The sequence below is a fragment of the Garra rufa genome, chromosome 21, assembly GCF_049309525.1.
Source record: "Garra rufa chromosome 21, GarRuf1.0, whole genome shotgun sequence".
Lineage (NCBI taxonomy): Eukaryota > Metazoa > Chordata > Actinopteri > Cypriniformes > Cyprinidae > Garra > Garra rufa.
This window is the reverse complement of record NC_133381.1, coordinates 19,981,812-20,007,134: the sequence shown is the minus strand read 5'-3', so window position 1 is coordinate 20,007,134 and position 25,323 is coordinate 19,981,812. Positions and strand designations below refer to the sequence as shown.

Here is a 25,323-nt window from a genome sequence, read left to right as displayed (position 1 = left end):
GATGGCTGCGAGCGGAAACCCAAACAGTGAAAGTGAGTTGTTCAAAAACGTTATTTTTAGTAAACTCTGTGTACACAAACAATGTTCTCAATGCTCGAGTTCATGTGTAGAGACCCAGGCGATACTTCGAGCAAAGTTTCATGGTGTGTCGAGCCTTCTTAGTGTTGTAAAAATATCGATTTTGATACGCTCAAAGTTATGCCCTTAGTACTCCCGTTCACCGGCCATTGACCACAAAACGAAATCACGGTCAATCTCAAAAACAGCTCGTTTGTCGTAATTATGCTTTTAGATATATGTTTGTCTTGTTTACAGTAAAAAAAAACAGCCCAGGTTGCATTTTGGCAATAGTTATCCTTTAAAAACAGCCTAGTAGAATTTTATCTGGTTTCTTTGATGAACAGAAAGTTCAGCATTTATCTGAAATAGAAATCTTTCGTGACATTATAAATTATTATATATCAATTTAAAGCATCCTTGCTAAATAAAAGTATTAATTTCTATAATTTCTTTCCCCCCAAAAAAAGATACTGACTCCAAGCTTTTGAATGGTATAGTGTATAATGTTACAAAAGCTTTTTATTTCACATAAATGAGAATCCTGAAAAAAATTCACTCAACTGTTTCAAATATTGATAATAGTAGTAATAATAAATGTTTATTGAACAGCAAATCAGCATATTAGAATGATTTCTAAAGGATCATGTGACACTAAATTCTGGAGTAATGATACTGAAATTTTAGCTTTGATCACGAATAAATTACATTTTAAAATATATTTAAATAGAAAGCAGTTATATTAAATAGTAAAAATATTTTACAAGAAAATACTATTTTTATTTATCAAGGATGCATTAAATTAAATTGACATTACAGACTTTTACATTTGTATATTTAATTTAAATGTTTTGCATTTTCTATTTATCAAAAACAATCCACTACATTGAGGAGCACAACCATTTTCAATAATAAAAAAATAAAAAATATATTTATTGAGCACCAAAATTTGAATTTTTTTATGTTTTTTTTTAACAGAATGAAAAAGAATGTTTTGTTTTAGAACTGTAGTATACAAGCTTATTACAAGAAACTGTCAGTATGAAAGAAGTAATTGCAAGAGTTTTCAAAATTATAGTGATTTCAGCAATGTTAAGATAGCAAATATGAGCACACTTTGGGATAAACTTAGCTTTATACTATTATACTTTATACTATTACAGCGTATCAACAGTTTGAGCCTGTTTTCATTTCTTTTGTAAAATTGTGGAAAAAGGAAAAGTTACATAAAGGATTAGTTCACTTCCAAAATAACTTCCATTTGTGGTTTAAAAGTATATACATTTTATAGGTATTTGTTTGCTGGCTGAGCCCTTAAGGCTGCATTGAAACTGCAATTTGGACCTTCAACCCATTGAAGTTCACTATATGGAGAAAAATCCTGAAATGTTTTCCTCAGAAACTTTCATTTCTTTTTAACAATGCATTAAAAAAAGACATGAACATCTTGGATGATTTGGACGTAAATTATCAGAACATTTTTATTCATGCCTAATCCTTTAAATGAAAAGTACTGAGAACTTCATGTCTTATCAGCCCTAAAAAATAACGTTAAAAATGTTAAAAGTCACGTTTCTTTTTATTTGCTTTGAATTCGAGGGACTTTGAATGTCTGTGAGTGTTTAATGGTAGTGAAACAAAATCCCGTCCGTCCCACAATCTTATACTTTAGCTGGACCGTCCTCACTGAACAAAGTTATTGACACTTGCTTTGTCTGTGTGATAAACGTTTCCAGAGGGGCGTTGGTGACTAGCCTTGAACATGTGCCAACCTAGTGTGTTCTTAAATGGCTTTGGCTAGACTAGTATTAACCTTGTAACGTCCCTCTCGGTAATTACAAGGCACTGGTGTGAACTTATCCTTCTTTAACAGTCTTTTTACTGTTTCATGAACCTGGGGATTTTTTTCAGGTATTTCAGCACTGGTCTATCTCATAGAGAATTGGCGTTTTTACCGACAGTAAAGAAGAGAAGCAATTTGGGGTCGTCAATCACACGAGACTATTATTCCCGAGACAAGTTTTTAAAATAACAGACAATGCATTGACGCTATTTATACACGTATTGACCAAGATGTAATGAAATGTGTTATTCTTTTTCAAATTGTTGACATGCCAACATGACAATATCACACTATTGAATGGAATATATAAAGCAGTTTAGTTTAAATGGGTGACTAAAGTGAAGCATTTTGAAAGAATGTATAGCCACGGGCCTGAGGCGGTTTCATTTATGGCAGCCCTGAAGAGACATTGTAAGAGGAGGTTGATCTTTGTGACACTCTAAATGCTTCATTAAAGGAGGTCAGAGGTGGGTGAGTGTTGTTATACAGCAAATACGTTTCTGAACCTTTTTTCTGGAGCTGAGCACATACCTGCTTTTCTGCAAAGACAACACAGATCCTTTTTCAATTGAAGCGTCAATCGAAGGAGAAATTTTCTAAAGGTTCATGACATTTCTTTTCAACTTGAAACGCGAAGTTCAAAATGTTCATACAGTCAAATCATGATTACTACTTTTTTTTAATAACATGAAATCTACTATATAAAATACCTGATAATGATGTTTTAATGCCCTTCAAAAACTGTAAGGTAAGATTTGTAATGCACATGAAGGCTGCATTTTTTGATTAATATATTTGAATAGAAAGCAGTTATATTAAATAGTAAAAATATTTTACAAGAAAATACTATTTTTATTTATCAAGGATGCATTAAATTAAATTGACATTACAGACTTTTACATTGTATATTTAATTTAAATGTTTTGCATTTTCTATTTATCAAAAACAATCCACTACATTGAGGAGCACAACCATTTTCAATAATAAAAAAAAAAATATATATATATATATATATATTTATTGAGCACCAAAATTTGAATTTTTTTAGTTCAGAATGTTCAAAATGTTCAGTCAAATCATGATTACTACTTTTTTTAATAACATGAAATCTACTATATAAAATACCTGATAATGATGTTTTAATGCCCTTCAAAAACTCTGACTGTAGAATTATGTAAGGTAAGATTTGTAATGCAAACGAAGGCTGCATTTTTTGATTAAAAAAAATACAGTAAAAACAGTAATATTGTGAATTATTATTACAGTTTACTATTCAAATAACGGTTTTCTATTTGAATATATTTTAAAATGTAATTTATTCCTGTTGGCAAAGCTGGATATTTTTAGAAATAATTTTATTATACTGATTTGGTAATGTTTTGTGCATTCTCTGATTAATAGAAGTTTAAAACAGTATTTATTTAAAATAAAAATCCCAAAATCTTTGTAAAATTATAAAATGTTTCGACTGTCTTATTTAATCAATTTAATGAAGCCTTGCTGAATAAATATATTAATTTATAAAGAAAAATATCATATTGCCCCTAATTTTTAAATGTTAGTGTGAGTATGCTAAAAAATAATTTAATAAAGAAAAACATTCTTCTGCTCGCCAAGCCTGTATTTATTTAATCCAAAATACAGCAAAAACAGTAACATTTTGAAATATTTTTACTATTTAACTGTTTTCTATTTGAATATACTTTAAAATGTATTTTTTTCCTGTGATTACATTCCAGTCTTCAGTGTCACACGAACCTTCAGAAATCATTCTAATATTCTGATTGGCTGTTAAAAAAAAACATTTATTATTATTATGTTGAAAACAGCTGAGTAGAATTTTGTCAGGTTTCTTTGATGAACAGAAAGATCAGAAGAACAGCATTCATCTGAAATAAAAATCTTTTGTAACATTATAAATGTAACAAAAAAAAAATACTGACTCCAAGCTTTTGAATGGTATTCAATGACATTCTTAACTGTTTTAAATATTGATAAAAATAAAAAATGTTTCTTGAACAGCAAATCAGCAAATTAGAATGATTTCTGAAGAATCAGGTGACACTGAAGACTGGAGTAATGATGCTGAAAATGTAGGTTTGATCACAGGAATAAAATACATTTTAAAATATATTCAAATAGGACACAGTTCTTTTAAATAGTAAAAATATTTCAGAATTTTACAGTTTTTGCTAAACTTTGGATCAAATAAATAAAGGGCTTTGTGAGCAGAAGAGACTTTGAAATTACTGTTCAAAAACTTTTGACTGGTAGTGTATATAAGATCTTTTGAAAGTCTACAAGGCTGGAAATCATTCAAGATAGTTTTAAAGCATCATCTTTAGACTTGAGGTCAGTGATGAAGTGTTTGCTTTGTCCGCTTATTGGTATTTCAGGTAAACATCTACATTTCACACTGCCCACTGTAAATTCAATCCCTGAAATTTAGTATCTTACCCCATCCAGTCCACATAGAAGCATTTTATTTTGTCCTAGCCACACACTAGATCAGATTTACACAATGGTGTGACGTTTGTCATGCCTCGTTACACAACAGGATTTCATTTCCTCCGGTGAGCTGCAGCTGCGGTGATGTTGTTGTGGTGTGAAACAGGAGATGTGTGTGTCTGCGCTGAGGCTCAGTGACGCCTTTCCACTGCTTTCACACACTTAGGCACAATTTCCAGTGCGGCTTAGAGCTCTTCATGGGGTTAAATCTTCCCGGACACAAGATGAAACTTTATTCCCTCTCTCTTTCTCCTTTTCTCTTCTTTTTACTCTGTTCCTCACCTGACCCTGGCCTGCAACAGAGAATGACACACACTGTAAACTCTATTTCAAGGCTGTGTTTGAGAAGCGTTTTAAAAACGTGTTCGTGTGGATTGTCATTGTGTTTTGTGAATGGAAGAGCTTTGTGGAATGTTATTGTGCTATTTTAGATTTAGCTGAGGTGCATTGAAAGCTGTGAGGATGTTTGTAATGTCACACATTGTGAATCTGGTAAACAATGATGTTAAATGTGGGTTAAACTACTGTTGTTCATAACCAATTATCAAATTTTGATATTTTGACTGTCAGGTTTGCAGTTGACTATCTGTATACTAAAGCCCATATAGCGTGAGATCGTAGATATAGGATATATTTTAAGTTTATGTTAGAGAAAAATCTTTCTTTCTTATAGGCTAGAAAGTGATTAGGAAACCTTTGGGCCCTTTCACTGGTACACCTTTATTTATTTCTATTTATTTATTTAAATCTAACAATACATGTTAATGTTTAATCAAATTTAAGGTACATCCTATGATTGGCTGAATTGGCTGAAATTGCACATTAAATGGCCAATGGTAAAACATGTTTCTTTATATATATATATATATATATATATATATATACACACACTACCAGTCAAAAGTTTTTGAACAGTAAGATTTTTAATGTTTAGCATCATTACTCCAGTCACATGATCCTTCAGAAATCATTCTAATATTCAGATTTGCTGCTCAAAAACATTTATTATTATTATTATTATTATTATTATGTTGAAAACAGCTGAGTAGAAATTTTTCAGGTTTTTTTTTAAACAGAAAGTTCAGAAGAACAGCATTTATCAAAACTAGAAATCTTCTGTAACATTATAAATCTCTTTATCATCACTTTTGATCAATTTAAAGCATCCCTGCTGAGTAAAAGTATAAATTTCTATAATTTCTTTCCCAAAAAATTAATTTTGAATGGTGTAATGTATAATGTTACACAGGCTTTTTATTTCAGATAAATGCTGATCTTTGGATCTTTCTATTCATCAAATAATTCTAAAAATAATAATAATAATACATGTTGCTTAAATAGCAAATCAGCATATTAGTATGATTTCGAAAGGATCATGTGATACTGAAGACTAGAGTAATGATACTGAAAATGTAGCTTTGATCACAGGAATAAATTACATTTTAAAATATATTCAAATAGAAAGTAGTCATTTTAAATTGTAAAAATATTTCAAAATGACTGCTTTTGCTGTACATTGAATCAAATAAATGCAGAAAAATCTTTAAAAATCATTAAAAATCTTACTGTTCAAAAACTTTTGACTGGTAGTGTGTATAGATAGCGTATTTATTTATTTAATGTATTTATTTTTAAGAGGTTTAAAGTAAACATTAGTTAACGTGAACTAACAATGAAAAGTACTTAATGTTAATATTAACATTTACTATACTTTATTAAAATTAAAAGTTATATATATCTGTTAATATTGGTATTATATACCCATAACAGTCCTTAATGGTAATTAATGGTAATAAAGATGAATAAATACTGAACAAATGTATTTCTTATTGTAATTATTATTAATTGTTAATGTATTAACTAACATTAACTAATGGGACTTTATGGTAAAGTGTTACTATTATTATTAACATTTACTAATACATTATTAAAATCAAAAGTTGTATCTGTTAATGTTAGTATTATTGGTATTATATTACCATAACAGACCTGAGCTTACATTAACTATCAATGAACAGCTATCAATGACTATACGTGCAAGGGATCAGAAACTAGGTTGATAAACATTCTAGAAAGCGTCTTGATCCTTTTAGAGTGAGATTTTCTATCAGTTCCAACTCCCTTCCCCAACAGCGCTCAAAATACAATCAATAATCGACTCATTTTTACTAGCTCTTCTGTCCCGCACGTAGCATATTTTGATTTGTTGACGTTTCCGGTTCGACGTTTGTTGAATATGCGAGGTGTAAATGAGTAAATATCTTGCTCAATTGCAGTCTCTCTCTCATCTTCTGCTCTGCCTTTATTTATTTTGTTCTTAATCGACGTACCATAAACATTCTGTCAATCTCAACAAGCTTGTAATCATGAAAAGCCACGCTGGGCTGTTGCACTGCCGCTGTTTCTGTCTTACTTATGTTTGCTTTTTATCGTGTTCTGTAACACTTGTCCTGCATTTGTTTCGAAGCCATAGTCAAGCAACACAAAACAACCTCTATTGACAGAACCACAATTTAGAGCCCAGCTTGTGTGTACATGTGTGTGTAAAACGCTTAATTTAGCCTGTTTTGTTAGTCATTTTGTTTATTTTTCAAACAGAATGATTGCCTGGTGGGGAGCCACAGTAACTTGTAATGCTGGTCTCAAATCTCTCTGTCTCTCTGCGGATGCCCCCTACACCCCCTCCACTCCCGCTGCGTAGAAATAGCTAGGTTTTTTCACAGATGTCACCCATTGTACACTTACAAAATGCTGTGTGCTCTGCATCATATAAGTTTGGTGTATTTTGAGAGCTGTGTTTGTCTCCTTACAAGGTACAGTTTTAGTAAATTCAAGATTTATATAAATCAATTAATATACGAACGCGTGAGTTGATTAGGAGCCGAACGCGACACATTCTTGTGGTCTGTAGTTTCACAGCACAGCTGTGGGTTTGTGTTTTCTCTCACTTGTTAATACAAAATAGTCCATTCACACTCTTTAACACAAACACATAAACAGACACAAACACTTGTATAAAGCGGACACTGCTGCCCTTTTGAACAGGCTGGATAATTGGCCCCATTCAGTCACTCTGTGTGTGTGTGTGTGTGTGTGTGTGTGTGTGTGTGTGTGTCTATTTGTCTGTGTCAGTATCTGTTGTCTGTATATAGTGAGGAGAGGATGTGGAGAAGGAAGTGATGGGTTGTTTTATGCCTCTTCATAATTGAAGAATAGCTTTGATTTCTCTAAAAACCCGTCTGTGTGTTGGGGAGACAAAAGGGGGGATAGAGTTCATTGTCTGAGTTTTCTGAAATCCCACATGCATTTTAGAATTTAGAACAAAAATTAAAAAATATATTTATATACTTATTTAAATCTGAAGTGAAATGTAATACATTTATATACACACTAGCAGTCAAAAGTTTTTGAACAGTAAGTTTTCAAAAAAGTATCTTCTGCTCATCCAAAGTACAGCAAAAAAAATTATATTTTTACTATTTAAAATAACTGTTTTCTATTGCAATATATTTTAAAATTGTAATTTATTCCTGTGAATTCAAAGCTGCATTTTTAGAGTCATTACTTAAGTCACATGATCTTTTAATGATCATTCTAATATTCTGATTTGCTGATTAAAAAACATTTATTATCATAATAATGTTGACAGCTGGTTTTCAGGTTTCTTTGATGAATAGAAAGTTAAGAAGAACAGCATGTATCTGAAATAGAAATCTTTTGTAACATTCTAAATATCTTTATCATCGCTTTTTAACAATTTAAAGCATCCTTGCTAAATAAAAGTATTAATTTCTATGATTTCTTTTTTTTTATGCATTTTGAATAGGATAGTGTATAATGTTACAAAAGCTTTTTATTTCAGACAAATGCTGATCTTTGGATCTTTCTATTCAATAAAGAATCCTGAGAAATAATGTACTCAACCGCTTTAAACATTGATAATAATTATAAAACATGTTTCTTGCAAATCAGCATATTAAAATTATTTCTAAAGGATCATGTGGCACTGAATGATACTAACAATTTAGCGTTGATCACAGAAAAAAATACTTTTTAAAATATATTCAAATAGAAAACATTTATAGTTATAAATAGTAAAAATATTTCACTTTAAAAATACTTGTACTGTTTATTTGTACTTTAAATTAAATAAAAGCAGAAGAGACTTCTTTAAAAAACATTCAAAATCTTACTGTTCAAAAACTTTTGACTTGTAGTGTGTGTAGTATACAATGCATTTTGTAATATTTAGCATTTTGTGATTTTTCTCTTACAGGTAAATCTGGAGAGCTTGGAATGATAAAGGCATCAGGAAGGAAAATACTGACACATTACGCACACACAAAATTAACTTAATTTTGTGGAAAATCGCACAAAATAATTATATGGTGGGCAAGTCTATCTGGAAATGTTCATTGTAAATACTGTGAAAAATATTAAAATATATTAAAAATTGTGGGTGTGCTTTATAAAAAAAACATTGTTTATTTAATTTTATTTTTAAATGTATAAACCATCTTTATGCACAAAAGCATGTCACACAGGAATATAGTGCACGTGATGAGTCAGTTTACATGTTTACAATCTTGCACTAAAATGATATTTTGATGTGAATTGTAATTAACAGGCATTTTGATGTCATGCAGTCAGTTCAGACAAACCCTACTGTGATAATGTCAGACAGACAGACAGGAGATGAAGTCACATCAAGTAGTGATGGTCACAGAGTCACAGCCGCTTCCGGAGTTTCAGAAAGATCCGACAGAGGCTGTTTTTTTTCTCTAGCACCTGAAAGACACAAAGGTACCATACATTGTTTTCTGAATATAGATGCTACTAATAGCCATTATGCCACTTGCCATTATGTGAGTGTGAGAATGTATGAAAAACAGTACCCAGGATCCCCTCCTGCTCCAGTTCCTCTTCTATCGCCATCAGACGATTGTATTTGTCCATTCGCTCTCCTCCTCTCAACCCGCCCAGCTTGAGAAAGGACACGCCTGACCCTACAGCCTTTAAACACACATACGGTGAGGTCCAAAGGAAAAAAACTACGACTCAAAATGTAATCAAACCTGAAGTTTTGGAATTTAAAAAAATGTAAAACAAATCAAATGAAGAAATATTATTATTTAGTTTTTTTGTTGTGCTAATTATTCTATGATCCTATAGTTTGTAATGAACAAATTTCTACTAAATTAGAAAAAATATTGGTCTCAGTTCTTTGGACTCAAACATTTGGGTTGTGTTCAGCAACACATTTAATCTACAGTATGATAAAAATGTAATTTAATGAGCTGCGTCCATTGTTTGACTGGTATGTTCATTGGCACATATTCAGGAACTAAATGAATCTAATTTTTTGTATTTCTATTAAAAGACTTGATGAGAGACTGTATGCATGCATGCCACTGAAAAATGAATTCCCTAAAAAAATAAATCAAGAATTCAACCCACCAGGTCAACAATTGATGTATCACCACTGCCTGCATCCAGCATTGTCTCTGCATCTCAGTGTGCATAGGGAAGAGTTACATACTTATTACAGTCAATATATTTAGACTTGGATGTTATGTTTTTGCAAATTACTGTCAGCTGTATTCTTTTGTCCTGTTTGTTCATGTTTGGAGCCTACCTTTCTGCTCTGTTATGCTTTGTATAAGGTCAGAGATTGTCATATCACTGTGGTGCCTATTAATGACCCTTGAGACCCCAGGTGGGAGGGGTTTTGCTTCACTCCAGCGAGGATAGAGATTGGATGCAGCATCTGCAATCAGGCAGCATGACTGACCAATCACTGAAGAAAGCTTCTTCCACTGATCAACATCCTAAACTCAGAGACACATTGTCAGTTCAACCAGATGAGCTGTATGACATATGGTACACTTGCTTAATCCAGATAAAAAAATATGTTAAATACATGTTTTTGTAATCTCACCTCCTTCCTGAAAGGATCAATGAGGGATGTGATAGCAGGGTATTTATGAATCAGACCCTCGTACATGTCCACCAATTCATCTGGGGATTTGGGACAGCCGGACACCACCTCATATTTCCCACGTGACTAGAAGACAGCATGAGAAATTGGTTACTTGTACTTGTTTTGAATGAATGTGTGAATAATTTTTTCCGTTCTGTCTTCCCCTCACTCACGTAGTCCATCAGACCATGTGCTGCACAGTTTATAGCCAAGCGCAGGTCTGAACCCAGAGGCAATTCCAGGTTAGCACAGGAATCTGACACCAGATCAAGAGCCTGTTCGGGACGTTCAAACCCCACCTGTAATGCGCCCTCATCTGATACACCTACAGGCTGAGAAAGAGCAGGTTAGTTATAGTGGAATATCATATACACTACCAGTCAGATTTGTTTTTTAAAGAAGTCTCTGCTGCTCATCAAGCCTGCATTTATTCAATCCAAAGTACAGAAATATTTTTTACTATTTAAAATAACCGTTTTCTATTTGAATATATTTTAAAATGTAATTTATTCTTATGATCAAAGCTGAATAAATTAATAAATTACATTTTAAAATATATTCAAATAGAAAATAGTCATTTTAAATAGTAAAAATATTTCAAAATTGTACTGGTTTTGCTGTACTTTGGATCAAATAAATGCAGTCCTGGTAGCATTAAATACATTCAAAATCTTACTGTTCAAAAATTTGATTGATAGTTTATCATCATAAAGAAATATTGGCATCAACATACCATTTTCTTAATTGTTATTAGAGCTATCACAAAATTACTTCTTAACATACACTACTGTTCAAAATGTTGGGGTTAGTAAAATTATTTTACAAAAAAAAGCTGTATTTGTTTATTTTAAAAATACAGTTAAAACAATAATAATTGTTTAAGCTATTTAAATATGCCATTTATTCCTGTGATTAATTAGCCATCTAGCATTATTCCAGTCTTCAGTGTCACATGATCCTTCAGAAAGTCAAATATGCTGATTTGGTGCTCAAGATACTCAATTGTACATGGACTTTATTTCTTTATTTTCAGACATGTTAATCATTATTTAATAATGTTCTTTCTCAAAGACCATGTATAGGCACTAAAGCATATTCCACAGAATTGTGATAGATTAGTCAGAGTCAGTTTACATGTTTATAATTACTATTCATTTTAATGTTCTTTTCATTCAGAAGTAACTTCTTTCGGAAGAAAAAATCGTATTAAATAATTTTAATTAATATTATCAATGTTGAGAACAGTTGTGCTGCTTAATATTTTTGTGAAGACTGTGATACAATTTCTTAATAATTCTTTGATGAACAGAAAGTTTAAAAGAACAGCATTTATTTCAAATAGAAATGTTTCGTAAGATTCTTAATGTCTGTACTGTCACTTTTGATTCAATGCATCTGTATTGAATATAAACTTATATTTTAATATAAAGTATTCAAATCTTACAGACACCAAACTTCTGAATGGAAATGCATTTTAGATTTATTTCACAGTTTGTGTAAATAAAGCCAAAAGGGATGTTGTTAAATTTACATATTAAAGTTTAATGATAACTGTAGAAACAATACATTTACCTTTCTTCTTTCCATAAAATTGACTTTTTGATGTCAGGTCAAGCTGTATCTACAGCATGTATGATTTTATAGACATTGACAAAAAGCAAATCACATAAATTGCTGGATCCCATGAAGTTATACCAGAAATTTGTATGTTTGTGTGTTAACTGGGAGATATGATATCCCATTGATAATCCATTATGCGTCCTTTACAGAGGCCTTCTGGCAGAATTCAGTTCCACCTGTGAATCAAACTCGCCTGGACCAGCTCAACTGAAAACCAAGGTATGTTAAAACTAAACCGAATCCAGCACCCCTACCCTATAATGTTATGAAGGTCTTTATAGAGGCTATAACAGTAGTGCTGCACAGTGCACCAGTAATAGCCTGCCATCTAAACATAAATATATATTTATTGTGTGACATGCTGTTAAGTGGTTCAATCGCCATTCATAAGCCCTGCACGTGATTGAGGCCTGTTTATTTCATTCAGATGGTGATGTGCAGATAATTACCCCATCAAAGCATCAAAAAAAATTCCACACGTAATGTGTGTGCTGCTTGATGCTTTTGTGTGAGCCGGAGCATAGAACATTATGTCCCTTTGTCAAAGAGTCAAACCCTGTGAGAGCATCCTTACCCCAGCTTTATATGCAGATCCATTCAAAACTCTCCTCATTTCACACTGCAGCTCAAGGCCCATGCCAATGACCTGCAAGACCAACACACACACACACACACACACACATACATTGAAGATAAGTGGTATAGACACTGGAGTAGGAGCAGTCAGCACAGCATTAACACTTCTGTGCTGAACACAGCCTACTTTACTTTGTTTGTGTTTAAGTGTGTTTATACTTCTCTGACTCCTTGTGATGAGCTGGGCATGAGGATGACCTCCTCCAGCAGGTTGAGTTTACCCACAGAGTTCTTTCCACAGCTCAGAATTGTAATCATGGGCACAGGCAGTGGCATCTCACTCTGACTCTAAAGCAGTTCACAGGAAATGAGGAAGAGGATAAAAACTGTACATGAAATTATACAAATTTTCAAGTACACTTTTCAAGCCAACTTGATGATTAACATGCATAACTTACATACATACACTTAAAAAGTTGTCTAACTAATGCAATATTTTTCGGATTTAATGTGCTTTGATTTAGTTTTGTAAAGAAATTTAAGAAATAGTTCACCCAAAAATGCAAATTTGCTGACAATTTACTCACCCTCAGGGTATCCAAGGAGTGCATGAATTTGTTTCTTCATTGGAATAGATTTGGAGCAATTTAGCATTCCAACACTTGCTCACCAGTGGGTCCTCTGGAGTGAATGTGCCATCAGAATGAAATAAAAACACAGTAATCCAAAAGTAATCCACTACAATCTTAAAAATAAAGGTTCTTTATTGGCATTGATGGTTCCTTGAAAAACCTTGAACATCCATGACATCTTTTAAATGCATAAAAGTTTGTTTAGATTTTTTTAATGTTCCTCAAAATGGTTCTCTAAGAACTGTTCAATGAAAAGTTCTTTAGGGAACCAAAAATGGTTCTTCTACTTCTTTTGGAGCTTTTTTTAAGAGTGTAATGTGCAGTTAAAAGCTGCATGTTTGTAAGAACTTAAATATGTTCATCCAGCTTTTCACTTTACAAGACGTTAATAGATGGACTGTTGTCTTGTAGATGTTTTTATCAAATATTTGGACTCTTATTCTGACAGCACCCATTCACTGCAGAGGATCCACTGGTGAGCAAGTGGTGTATTGCTAAATTTCTCCAAATCTCTTCTTATGAGGAAACAAGCAAATCCACATCTTAGATGGTACATTTTCAGCACATTTGCATTTTTGGGTGAACTATTCCTTTAGTACTTTCATTTAACAAAGGCACATTAAATTCATCGAAAATTATAATGTTACAAAAAAATCTTTAAGTTTTTTTTTAAAGGGTATTGCAAATTTTTAACTCACAATTGCAAGATATAAAGTCAGAATTGTGTGATATAAACTCGCAATTGCAAAGTAATACAATCAGAAATGCAATAAACATTTTCACATGCACAAATGCGAGTATGGATCTCGCAGTTCTTACCTTGTCAGAATTGTGTGAGATAAATTCCCAATTGTGAGTTATAAAATCAGAATTGTGAGATTAAAAACTTTTTCTCACAAATGCAAGTTTGGATGTTACAATTTTGACTTTTCTCGCAATTGTTTATATGTTGCAATTCTGGCTTTTTTTCTTGTAATTCTGACTTTTTTGTGAGAATTGTGAGATATAAACTAGCAATTGCAAAATATATAAATTCACAATTCTGGGTAATTAAGTCACAATTGTAAGATATAAACTCAATTCTGACTTTTTTCTCAAAATTGTGTGAGATAAACTCGCAATTGTGAGTTATAAAGTCAGAATTGCATGATAGAAACTTGCAATTGTAAGATATAAAGTCAGAATTGCACAATATAAATTTGCAATTCTGGGAAATTAAGTCACAATTGCAAAATATAAACTCAATTCTAACTTTTTTTTCTCAGAATTGCATGAGATAAACTCACAACTGTGAGATATAAAGTCAGAATTGTATGATATAAACTTGCAGTTGTCAGTTATATAAAGTTGTGAGTTAAAGTCAGAATTGCAAGATAATTCGCAATTCTGACTTTTTTTTGTGAGAATTGTGAGATATAATCTCACAATTGCGAATTATAAAGCCCAATTTTGAGGGAGAAAAAGACTGATATGTTCTCAGAATTGCGAGTTTATATACACAAATGCATATTATGAAGTCAGAATTGCAATTGTGAGGAAGGAAAAAAAAATATTTCTCAGCATTGGGACTTCATATCTCACAATTCTGACTTTATTTCTCAGAATTGCAACTATTTCTCAGAATTGCGAGTTTATATCTCACAATTCTGACTTTATTACTCAGAATTGCAACTATTTTTTTCATTTTGTAGATTGTATCATACAATTGCAAAAAAAAAGGGCTGAATTGTGAGATAAAAAGTCGTAATTATCTTTTTTATTCAGTTGCATAAACAGGCTTCTATAGAATTTTCTATAAATCAAAAAATCCTGAAAAAATATGAATGTATGTTTCTTGAGCATTAAATAAGCATATTAGAATAAATCTACAGGATCAAGACTGGAATAATTTGGCTTTACCATCACATGAATAAATTAAATTTTAAAATATATTGAAATAAAAAAAATAGCTATTTAAATTGCAATCATATTTCACAATATTACTGCTTTTACTATGTTTTTGATTGAATAAATGCATACCTGCGGGGCTCTGACTGATGTGATATATCGGTATAAGGGTTCTCTGCGAAGTTTGGCAGCAGTTTTTGCCACAGCTAAAGAAACCACACCCACCGCTGTAGCCCCTGGCAGCCTCGGCACTGGGGTCTCCGCAGGGGGGAGGGGCTTCTCTGTACTATTTCCTTTTTTACCTGAGTACAAAAACATGGCAAATGAAAGTACAAGGGATGGAGAGGTCATTGAAGGATGTGCACAATATTATCTTATATGACCTGAATCTTAAAGGAAAGCTGAAGCATCAAAGTTTTCAGTTCCTGATTTTTTCTCTAGCAAAAATGTCTAATATACTGGGGTTACCGAGATTAAGTGAGAAGCATTTCTTCAAGTGTGCGGCATCAGCATGGCGGCCACCACGAGAGAAGACCCACTCCATGCAGAATAAAACAGCTTTTTCTAGGCCACTGATATGACTGAAGGCCATCACCATTTAAAAAATGTTTTTCAAAAGTACTATTCATTTCTGTAGGGGTAAAAGGTTTTTTAAAGTAGAAAAGGTTACCCGGGGCACATTTAAATCCGTTTCCCTTTGATTTCTCTAAGATTTCAAGAAAGCTTGGATTCAATGAAAAGGTGAAAACAGAGTCAGCGTCACATAGAAACACATCGGTACAAGCTGCTAATGTATCTGAGAGCAGCTCCCAGTTGGGTTTTTCATGAAGTGTGGATTCTTTCAGACTGCTTTTACAACGGGTCTCAGATCAGTGAGATGACAGGAGATTGGCTGGAATCTTGCTTAACCTTCTGTCTTTGAATCTCACACGGGTTTTTTGACTTGGTGCACTAAGATGAGTTGTTGTCCTCCTGTGGCACCCTCACTTAACCTGACTCTGATCCCTCTACTATTTTGATATATTTATTCTGACCTACAGCTACATACTCTTTAAAAATGGCAGAACATTAAGCTCCTTTACCTTTATCACCTCCTTTCTTGTCTTTGGCAGGGGCAGGTGTGAGAGTGGCTTGGGGTGGAGACTCAGACACTGATTCATTTCTCAGCTCGTCCTCCTCCTTTATGCTAAGACTGTCCTTGTGCTCCAGGTAACGTGCCATGAAGAAATCACTGCAGAACAGAGACACACAACCTCAGTCCTGCATGTGTTATCATAGCAACCTTCATGTCCTTTGAGTGATGCTTGTGTATTTTGTACTGTGTGTGTGAGATCACCTGAGTAGTTTGTCTACATTGGTTTGGTCAGTGGGGTTAAAGCCGTGCAGCATTGGACTGAGATGCTCTGTGATCCACTTCAGAGCTGTGGTGATGGATAGATGTTGCTGGCTGCTGGTAGAAAATGCCTCCCCTGGCTCTGCCACACCATCAGCCAGAACATCACTAGGGCTGCTCATCACTGCACTGCACACCATCTGAGATTGATACAAGATGTCACTGAAAATGAGCCCCCATAATGAATTTGAAAAATTTTATATATTTATTCAATTCTATACTAGGCTTCTTAAATTATTGTTCAGATTCAATTAATTTTAATTAGGTTACTAAATACTAAATATTTGACATAAAATATTCAGTGCTATTTTGGTAATATTTAAATTATTTATTAATATTTTTTAATATGTTCAGTTTGTATTCATATTTAAAGTTTTTGTTCAGTTTTACTCAGACTTTTTAATATTTGTGTGTAACTCTAATTTTAATTCAGTTTTAGATTTGGTAATTGTAGTACATTAACTTAAACCAATTTAACCAGTCAAAAGTTTTTGAACAGTCTCTTCTTCTCATCAAGCCTGCTTTTATTTGATACAAAGTACAGCAAAAACAGTAAAATTTTGAAATATTTTTATTATTTAAAATAACTGTATTCTATATGAGTATATTTTAAAATGCAATTTATGTGATTTCAAAGCTGAATTTTTAGCATCATTACTCCAGTCACATGATCCTTAGGAAACCATTCTAATATTCTGATTTGCTGCTCAAAAAACTTTTATTATTATTAAGTTAAAAACAGCAGAGTAGAATTCAGAATAACAGCATTTATCGGAAATAAAAATCTTTTGTAACATAACAAATGTCTTTATCATCACTTTTGATCAATTTAACTACCCTTGCTCAATACTTTAATTTATTTTTCCCCTCAAAAAAGTAGTCCAAGCTTTTGAATGGTATAGTGTACAATGTTACAAAGCTTTTTATTTCAGATAAATGCTCTTATCTAGATTAAATGATCTTTGCATATTTCTATTCATTAAAGAATCGTGAAAAAAATACTCAACTGTTTTAAGTATTAATAATAATAATAATAAAACATGTTTCTTGAACAGCAAATCAGCATATTAGAATGTTTTCTGAAGGACCATGTTACACTGAAGACTGGAGAGATGATGTTGAAAATTCAGCTTTGATCACAGGAATAAATTACATTTTTAAAATATATTCAAATAGAAAGCAGTTATTTTAAATAGTTAAAATATTTCAAATTTTTACTGTTTTTGCTGTACCTTGGATCAAATAAATGCAGACTTGGTAAGCAGACATTTAAAAACATTAAAAACTTTTGACTGGTAGTGTATTTTAGTTAGTTACCAAGACAACATGTATAATTTTTATTATATTTTTTAGTTTTTTCCAATATTTAATATTTATTTTATTTATTATTATTATTATTATTAGATTTGCTTTATCTTAATTGTCAAAAACATATTTAATAGTTTTAGATTTTTTTATGGTTAGAAAATGAAAAGTATTTTCCAATATTGCAATGGAATATAATAATAATAATAAATATAGCTGCAAGCAGCAATTATGGGGCCAAGCATTCAAAGGGGAAAATGAGGAGCTAAGGATGGCAGGAACAGCAGACCAACTGCAACAATAAGTAAAAAGAAGCCATTTTAGGATGATTTTAGTCAAAACGACAGAAAAATTATATAGAACTGATACGATTTAATGGCTTATTAGGTTTGACCAACAGGTGGCGCTGTTATCAAATCGATGTGGTGTGTTTAGTGTGAGGTGACAGAGGCACACTCAAAGTTTGGCGTCTTTATGTCAAAGCTTTGCAGAGATAAAGCCTCAGAATCATTTTGGCATCAAGTCTAAAATTTGTTGAGGCGCTGTACGAAAACGGTTTCATCTATCAACATGAAATCCATAACTTTTTGTCAGCACAGTCTGAAGATGATCTGACTCGATTTTGATGAAAACAGTCTAGGACTAGTTCGAAAAAGTAGGTTTTCAACATAAATCAAAATGGCGGACAGGAAGTTTGACCAACTGTGGCATATTTGGTATCTATGTTGTCGGCATGACCCAAGGAATATTTTGAGACTAATTTCATTACACTAGGCTAATGCTGTCTACAGTTATTAGCATTTTTGGACAATTTATAATTGATAGTTAATGAATGGTTTATTACTCTTGACCAATAGGTGGCGCTGTTAATTGATGTGGAGTAATCAGTGTGAGGTGATAATGCCACATACAAAATTTGGTGCAAATATCTCAAAGCTTTGCAGAGATACAGCTTCAGATGAGCTTTGGCATCTTTTCAGCAAATTCGTTGATGCGTTAAATAAAAACGCATCAAAGTTTTCTACATTCATCAAAATGGTGGACAGAAACTTCGGCCAAAATTGGCAAAATTGGTATCAATGTTCTCGGCCTGACCCAAGGAATATTTTGAGATCAAATTCATTACAATAAGCCATTTTTCACATAAGTTATTAGCATTTTTCGAAATTTCGTTATAACTTTTGACCACAAGGTGGCGCTGGCCCCAAAATTTTTATGTACATTCAGGGCCGAACATTTTTGTAATTAATGTCGAAACGATACGCTAATCCGTTCTCAAGATACAGCATTTTAACGCTAAATTCAAAATGGCCGACACCCAAAATGGCTGACATGGAAAAATTGGATATGGTTCGACTCGGCATGCTCCTCCGAATTTAACGGGATGAGCTTTGAGATTTTTTGGCAAAGCACTGAGAAGTTATAAGCAAAAATAGCCATTTTTCATATCTCCTGACCACTAGGTGGCACTGTGACGAAACACTGCAGGTAGCCTCAGGCCATGATTTTTATAACACACACCAAGTTTGGTCTCAATACTCCAGAGCGTTGCAGAGATATGGCCTCACATCCATTTTTGCACGCTTTTCATAGAATTAATTAGCGCGTTATTCGAGAACGGTTTGTCCAATCAACTTGAATTCCATAACTTTTTGCCAGCATGGTCTGAAGATGATCTGAGCCAATTTTGGTGAAAATCAGACAAACATCTAGGACGAGTTTGAAAAAGTAGGTTTTACAAACAATAAATTATAGAAAAAAAAACTAAACCTTATGATTTTTGAATTTTGGTGTTCAATCGACTCGGCATGACCCACGGATTCAGAGAAAAAAAAGAATTTTGATTTTATGGCTTACGGTTCAAAAGTTATTAGCAAAAAGAAAGTGAAAATTTGGACAAGTGGTGGCGCTAGAGAGTTTGAGTTAGAGACTCCAAACTTGCTATGGTTAATGTTGGGACTATCCAATGCAAAATTATACAACTTTCCCGCAAGCGGTTCTATGGGCTGCCATAGACTTGCGGCGGAAGAAACGGAAGAAGAATAAGAATAAGAACGCCAACGGATACACCTTCGGTGCTTGGCCCCTAATAATAGAAACATATAATAGTTAATTTCCACATTTTTTTGCACACACACACACACACACACACACACACACACACACACACACACGCACACACACACACACACACACGACATTTGAGCTTATACTGCTATTTCTTCTAAAATTACTGAATCAAGACATTCATGGTCAGGACAAAATTCTAAATTCAAGACTCAAAAGACCAAGGTCTGAATATAACAATCTGTGCATGAACTGTTGCTCATGTGTCCTGGTGTTCACCGCTTGATCTTTGTATTTCAATGTCAAAATGTGTGGATTTCACATTAAACACAATGCATTTCTTTCACCATAAGGGGAACGGCAAATGTTCACAGCAGTCAGGCTAATGCTAAAACAATTATCAGAAGTCAGAAATTTCTGTTGACAAGTGTGACATTACGTTCTAGCACTGTCCAAACACTGATCTGAATCTGAGCATTGCCAATTCTCCCTACTTTGCTTTCCCCTTTCTATGTGCTTTTCTGCTCCCCTCCTCCTTTCACCTCTCTTCTCCTCCCCCAGCTCATGCCTACAGTCACCCTGTTCCCTGTCCCAATGTATTACTGTCATAATCTCTAAATGTGCCAAACTAAAACAGCAGCACTCACAACTGCAATATGGCCACTAAGCCAGAAGGCATAATGCTTACAGCAAACATAAACAGTGATAGAGAGAAGGCAAAACAGATGGAGAATAAGAGACAGAGAGTGATCTGATGCTAATAGTGCTTGATTGTGAGGCACGTGCGTCACACTATAAACACACACGCTTTCCAACTCTAATTGTTCTGTGTTTGTCTGTGTGCATGAGTATGTGACCTAAATTCATTGTGTCACTACAAATTTCTTGTGCGAACTGTCCAGCATGGTGCAAATGGCAAAAGGTGAAAGGTTACAGGGCGACCAGCTTACAGTTCCTCATAAGCATTAAAACAGAGACACTTAGATCTGATATCCACCTTGTTGTCTTTCATTATTTGTAACCCTGGACCGCAAAAACAGTCTTAAGTAGCACAGGTATATTTCTAGCAATAGCCAAAAATACATTGTATGGGTCAAAATTACAGATTTTTCTTTTATGCCAAAAATCATTAGGATATCAAGTAAAGATCATGTTCCATGAAGATATTTTGTAAATTTTCTACCGTAAATATATCAAAACTTAATTTTAAATAGTAGTATGCATTAATTACTTCATTTGGATTTTTTGCACCCTCACATTTCAGATTTTCAAACAGTACGTTGGTCAAACATTGTATTTATTCAGCTTTCAGATGATTTCAAAAAATTGACCCGACTGGTTTTGTGGTCCAGGGTCACATTTCAGAATATACCTTTTGCTCATTTTTTATGATGCAGTACACTTCAGTCTGAACTGCTGTCAATCCTCTTGCATCAAACACCTCTCTTCCGGTGATTTTACTAATCACTGGAGTATAGGAGAGCCTGGAAAAATAGCTCGCCTGAAAAAGAGCAGCAGGCAGTTAACGTTATTGATTTCAGTTCATTATGTTGGTGTGTAATTATGGGGATCTGACCTACATCAATACTGACTTCATTCTGGTAGAAACTGGACACGCAATGACAAACTTGTCATTTATAATTCTACAGCATAATTCTAAGATCAAATGTTTATAAAGCTTAGGTATGTTGATTTGTCCCACCAGATAACCGTAGATATCATCCGGCTTCTGCCAAAACATCTCGTTCAGGACGTTTTCTATCTTCTGCGGCACGCCGTTGGACCTGTAATACTCTGCGGCTTTGTTCTTCAAGTCGTAAAACTCCTGGTCCTCTTTTGATACCTTGCTATGGCTCAAGAATGCTTTATATGACATGTTTGTTTGGTTTACGGCAGAATTTCTACATTTGTTTACAGTCCTTCGCTGTCATGTGCGCGTCCTCGCTTGCAGGCTTTGTTGATGATCTACGGTTGCTCGGCAACCTCAGATGTAACACCGCGAGAATTGGGTCTGCGTTTCTCTTTCATAACGCATTTAATCGGAACAAGTTCAATATCCATTTTGACGCTGTTGTGGCCTCCATAAATCTAACAGGACCCTCCATTCCTCTTGACGTAAAAACGCTGAATATTTCTGGCCTCAAATTAATTTAATAATAGGCTAAATCTGATATAGCAAGCATCATACAAAACTACACGCACTCGTATATGTTCAGAAAAATAAGTGAAGAATTAGCACGTCGCATTTACAATTGATATAGGCTAAAATACTTTTACATATGTAATGTATAGTTGTAACATTTTTATTTTGTTTCTGAAAAACATTATCCAAAATACTTATTACAAGATATTAATACAAATATTTGGCCGCATTATGAGTTGGTTCCCAGTGTCAGGTTGTTGGTTAAGAGCTTTACGGAACTAATGGATTTAACACTTACTGACGTTACACTCGCGGCCCATGTGATATCTGAAAATGGCAATGCAAAGATTTTTCTGTGTTTAAGAGACCCGTCTGTTAAAGTGAAAATGTTGTCAGAAGTACAGATAGCTATATAGATGTTTTAGCAAACAGCTACGTCGCGTTTCTATGAAGTAGACACTAATATATCTCGAAATATTATTGTGTAATGGAAACCCATGAATGGTTGTACTAGAATACATAATAACAAATAAAACAAAAATTAAACGAAGAATGCGGTAATGTAGGCTAGGTTAAATGATCCAAATAAAAACACCACCGCGGTCATAGGCTAATAGACATTTTCGTTCTGAATAAACAAAGTTATAATCATCCATTAATAAAGAAAAAAATTGGGCAACTATTTAAAAAAAATTTTTAAAAACCTATTACTACTACTACTATTACTATTAATATGAACATTATTTGTCGAAAATAAAACGATAATAATAATAACAATAAAGTATTATTATTATTTATCATTATTATTTGTAGAAATGCTATAAGGTGTTAAGATCTGCGGTGCTACTGCCATAATAATGTAGCCTATATAATTTTTTTTAAAGTATCTAATCTATTCCATGTGTCCATATTAATTATTTTGCTAAGAGCTCAAGCTCAAGGTATTTGTTTATCTGTTTGCATGGAAAGAATATAGGCCTATACGGCAGGGCGCCAGTTACCAAAGCAATACTAACCGTGGCTTTAATTTTATATAAAAGACAATTTTTTAACAGCAATTTGCCTTAGAGTCTGCCAAAGCTAGCATTAATGGTAAGTTATTGTTTATTTATTAAAAAATCTTTAAAAACAAAACGCATGAAAAGTCCTGAAACTGAAGTTAAGGTATTTTCAGATAATTCAGATCATTTAAATGTTTTGGAACATTTTTGTTGACATAACATAATATTTTCAACACTATAAGAAAAAGCTGAAATGAAAATAAACATGTTTTGCTCATTTTAAAAATTCACTCTGTGATGTTCATATAACTAAAGCGCGTAATTCTACTCTTTATAGTTACGCAGTTGTGCAAAGTCCAATACAAAGTTAAAATTAATTAAAAAAAAAAATAGGCTTACTATTTTATTGTTTAATGTATAATTGAATTAAATTATCATAGTTTTTTTTTTTTTTTCGAAATTTACATTTACAAATCTTGCTTTTGTTTGGTTGTCTAACATGACATTTTTTGCTGTGGGTGCGTGAGCTCTTTAAAATGATTTTACAATTTTTCGTGCAGTTTAAATTATTAATTAGGCACATGAGGATATTATTTGAAATGTTTTGATGGGAGTAAAAAAATTAAGAGTAAAAAAGTGTTTTATTTAATATCAATTTAGCCAGCACTCACATCAGATTATTTTCCGCTGTTGGCCGTTTTACCGAGCAGGTCATTTTTTCTGTGCTCATTATGCCGTATTAATAAACCATGTTCTGCACTGAGTTTTTACTTTCTATATGCATTTTAAAAATAATTTAATCCAGGGTGAGTCTAATAACTGATGAAAGACGAACGCGACATTGCCTCTATCCTTTTTGTAGCCATTTAACATATAGGCCTATATGTTGCGAGAAATGTGACAATTAATTTACATCATTTTAATGTGTTTATTTATTTTACGTTAGGTCATTTTCCTTCAAGTTTATTGTAATATTCGTTTGCGAAAATATTATTTGCTGTGCTACAAATTAACACGCGTTGCTGTTAGTTCAGTACCAAAGGTCGGTTGACCTTGTCCAGATTAATGATAAAAAAAACAACTGTGGTTTTCATTTTTTTTTTTCCAGCACATGCATTAGCTTCTAGTATTCTTATTAAAAGAGATTGTAGGAGGAAATTAACGACATTTTAACATAATCTATACTGTTAATCAGAGAACATTATTCACATGGAACAATCTGGAGAAGGTATAAACAATCTGTTTCTCCCCTTTTCCAAATTAAACGCCTGTGTGACTATGTGGCACGCGCTTCTGCTCACGATTAAACTTAGGTTCAGGCGGAGGTCAGTCGCTCCAGGACAGGAAGTCATCGAGAGGGCACCCGCGTGACTGACGTCACGGACTAGAGCGCGTTTCATTGGCGTTTTGCTGCGCTTGGCTGGGTCGTGCAGATGGGGCAGACACAAGCAAAATCTGACACAACAAAATATGCTTGCTTAAACATGAACCGAGCCTCATTTCCGCATGGCGCAAAAGCAGTATGAGGTATCAGGAGGAAAACACAGTAAACATCCACACAGAAATCAATTAGGATGCAGTCCAGTAGCTTTGCTAGTCTCTAATGCAATGCGCACGGGAATGCGTAACATCTGATGATGAACAAGTGGGAAAACACCTGCTATGTATTTCATGAAGCAGGTAAACTTTACTCAGAGCATTGAGATTCACACAAACCATGTGGTCCTTGGACACAAATGTTTTCAAATATCTTGATCTAAAATCACTCAAAGCAGATATCTGAGCATATATGCCATTAGACTGTGCGGTCACCTCCGAGTTCAAGTTGCTGTCGCCACCAGCCGGCCGCGTCTGCGCAGTCCCAGGCTCAATCTACACATGCATTCACTTCCCAAACGCATATTTTCTTTTTATATATTATCCCGCTTACGCGAATATAAATATTTTGAATTTAATTCGAGTCAGAAAATTCAGATTAACTGCCTGAAAACTATAGACAAATATAACATTTGTTTAATAAATTACGTTGCAGTGATTTATTAGCTACATTTGTAGCATTGACCTATATAACATGTCTAATTAACCATGAGACTACAATGCAAAACATAAAGTAGCCTATAAATATGAAAATTAACATTCACTGCCTGTGATTAAGAATTTTTATTGACTTACATTTCGGAGAAGATACTTCCATAGACACTTCCTTTAAGTGATAGAGACAAACCAAGCCCATATGTCCAGCTCTGTACTGCATAAGAGAATCATTTAATAAGCACAAGACGACGTTAGAGTTACCAAACAAACACAGTCG

At 33.4% G+C, this 25,323-nt stretch overlaps 2 protein-coding genes across 4 annotated transcripts in view; one reads left to right on the top strand and one right to left on the bottom strand.

Moving 5' to 3' along the window:
* LOC141296180 (shootin-1-like) overlaps positions 1-9,173 on the top strand; it is a 16,304-nt gene extending 7,131 nt beyond the window's left edge. Inside the window, exon 8 of the mRNA XM_073827459.1 lies at positions 8,685-9,173. The gene's annotated coding sequence lies outside the window, so the exon portion shown is untranslated. The remainder of the gene's footprint in view (positions 1-8,684) is intronic.
* Positions 9,059-25,323, bottom strand: LOC141296179 (enolase 4-like). 3 transcript variants are annotated; one of them, XR_012341203.1, is made up of 11 exons: positions 25,185-25,323; positions 16,440-16,636; positions 16,186-16,334; positions 15,236-15,405; positions 12,804-12,932; positions 12,583-12,654; positions 10,562-10,720; positions 10,347-10,472; positions 9,866-10,236; positions 9,304-9,421; positions 9,059-9,196 (listed from the first exon to the last, which is right to left on the bottom strand). XR_012341203.1 is itself a non-coding variant. In XM_073827458.1 (9 exons), exons 2-9 carry the CDS (start codon positions 16,634-16,636, stop codon positions 10,027-10,029), a joined length of 1,212 nt encoding a protein of 403 aa, XP_073683559.1. In that variant the 5' UTR covers positions 25,185-25,323; the 3' UTR covers positions 9,519-10,026. The 3 variants fall into 3 exon arrangements, 1 of the variants encoding a protein (XP_073683559.1); XR_012341204.1 differs by lacking the exon at positions 9,059-9,196 and having other exon boundaries at positions 9,232-9,421; XM_073827458.1 differs by lacking the exons at positions 9,059-9,196; positions 9,304-9,421 and having other exon boundaries at positions 9,519-10,236.

Excerpts from the sequence above, each read along its gene's own strand:
- LOC141296179 (XM_073827458.1), bottom strand. The coding sequence starts at position 16,636 with ATGGTGTGCAGTGCAGTGATGAGCAGCCCTAGTGATGTTCTGGCTGAT. Across the intron at positions 12,933-15,235 it reads CATCAGTCAGAGCCCCGCAG|AGTCAGAGTGAGATGCCACT; the intron begins GTATGCATTTAT and ends GAACTGCTTTAG. Across the intron at positions 12,655-12,803 it reads CATCACAAGGAGTCAGAGAA|GTCATTGGCATGGGCCTTGA; the intron begins GTATAAACACAC and ends TTGGTCTTGCAG.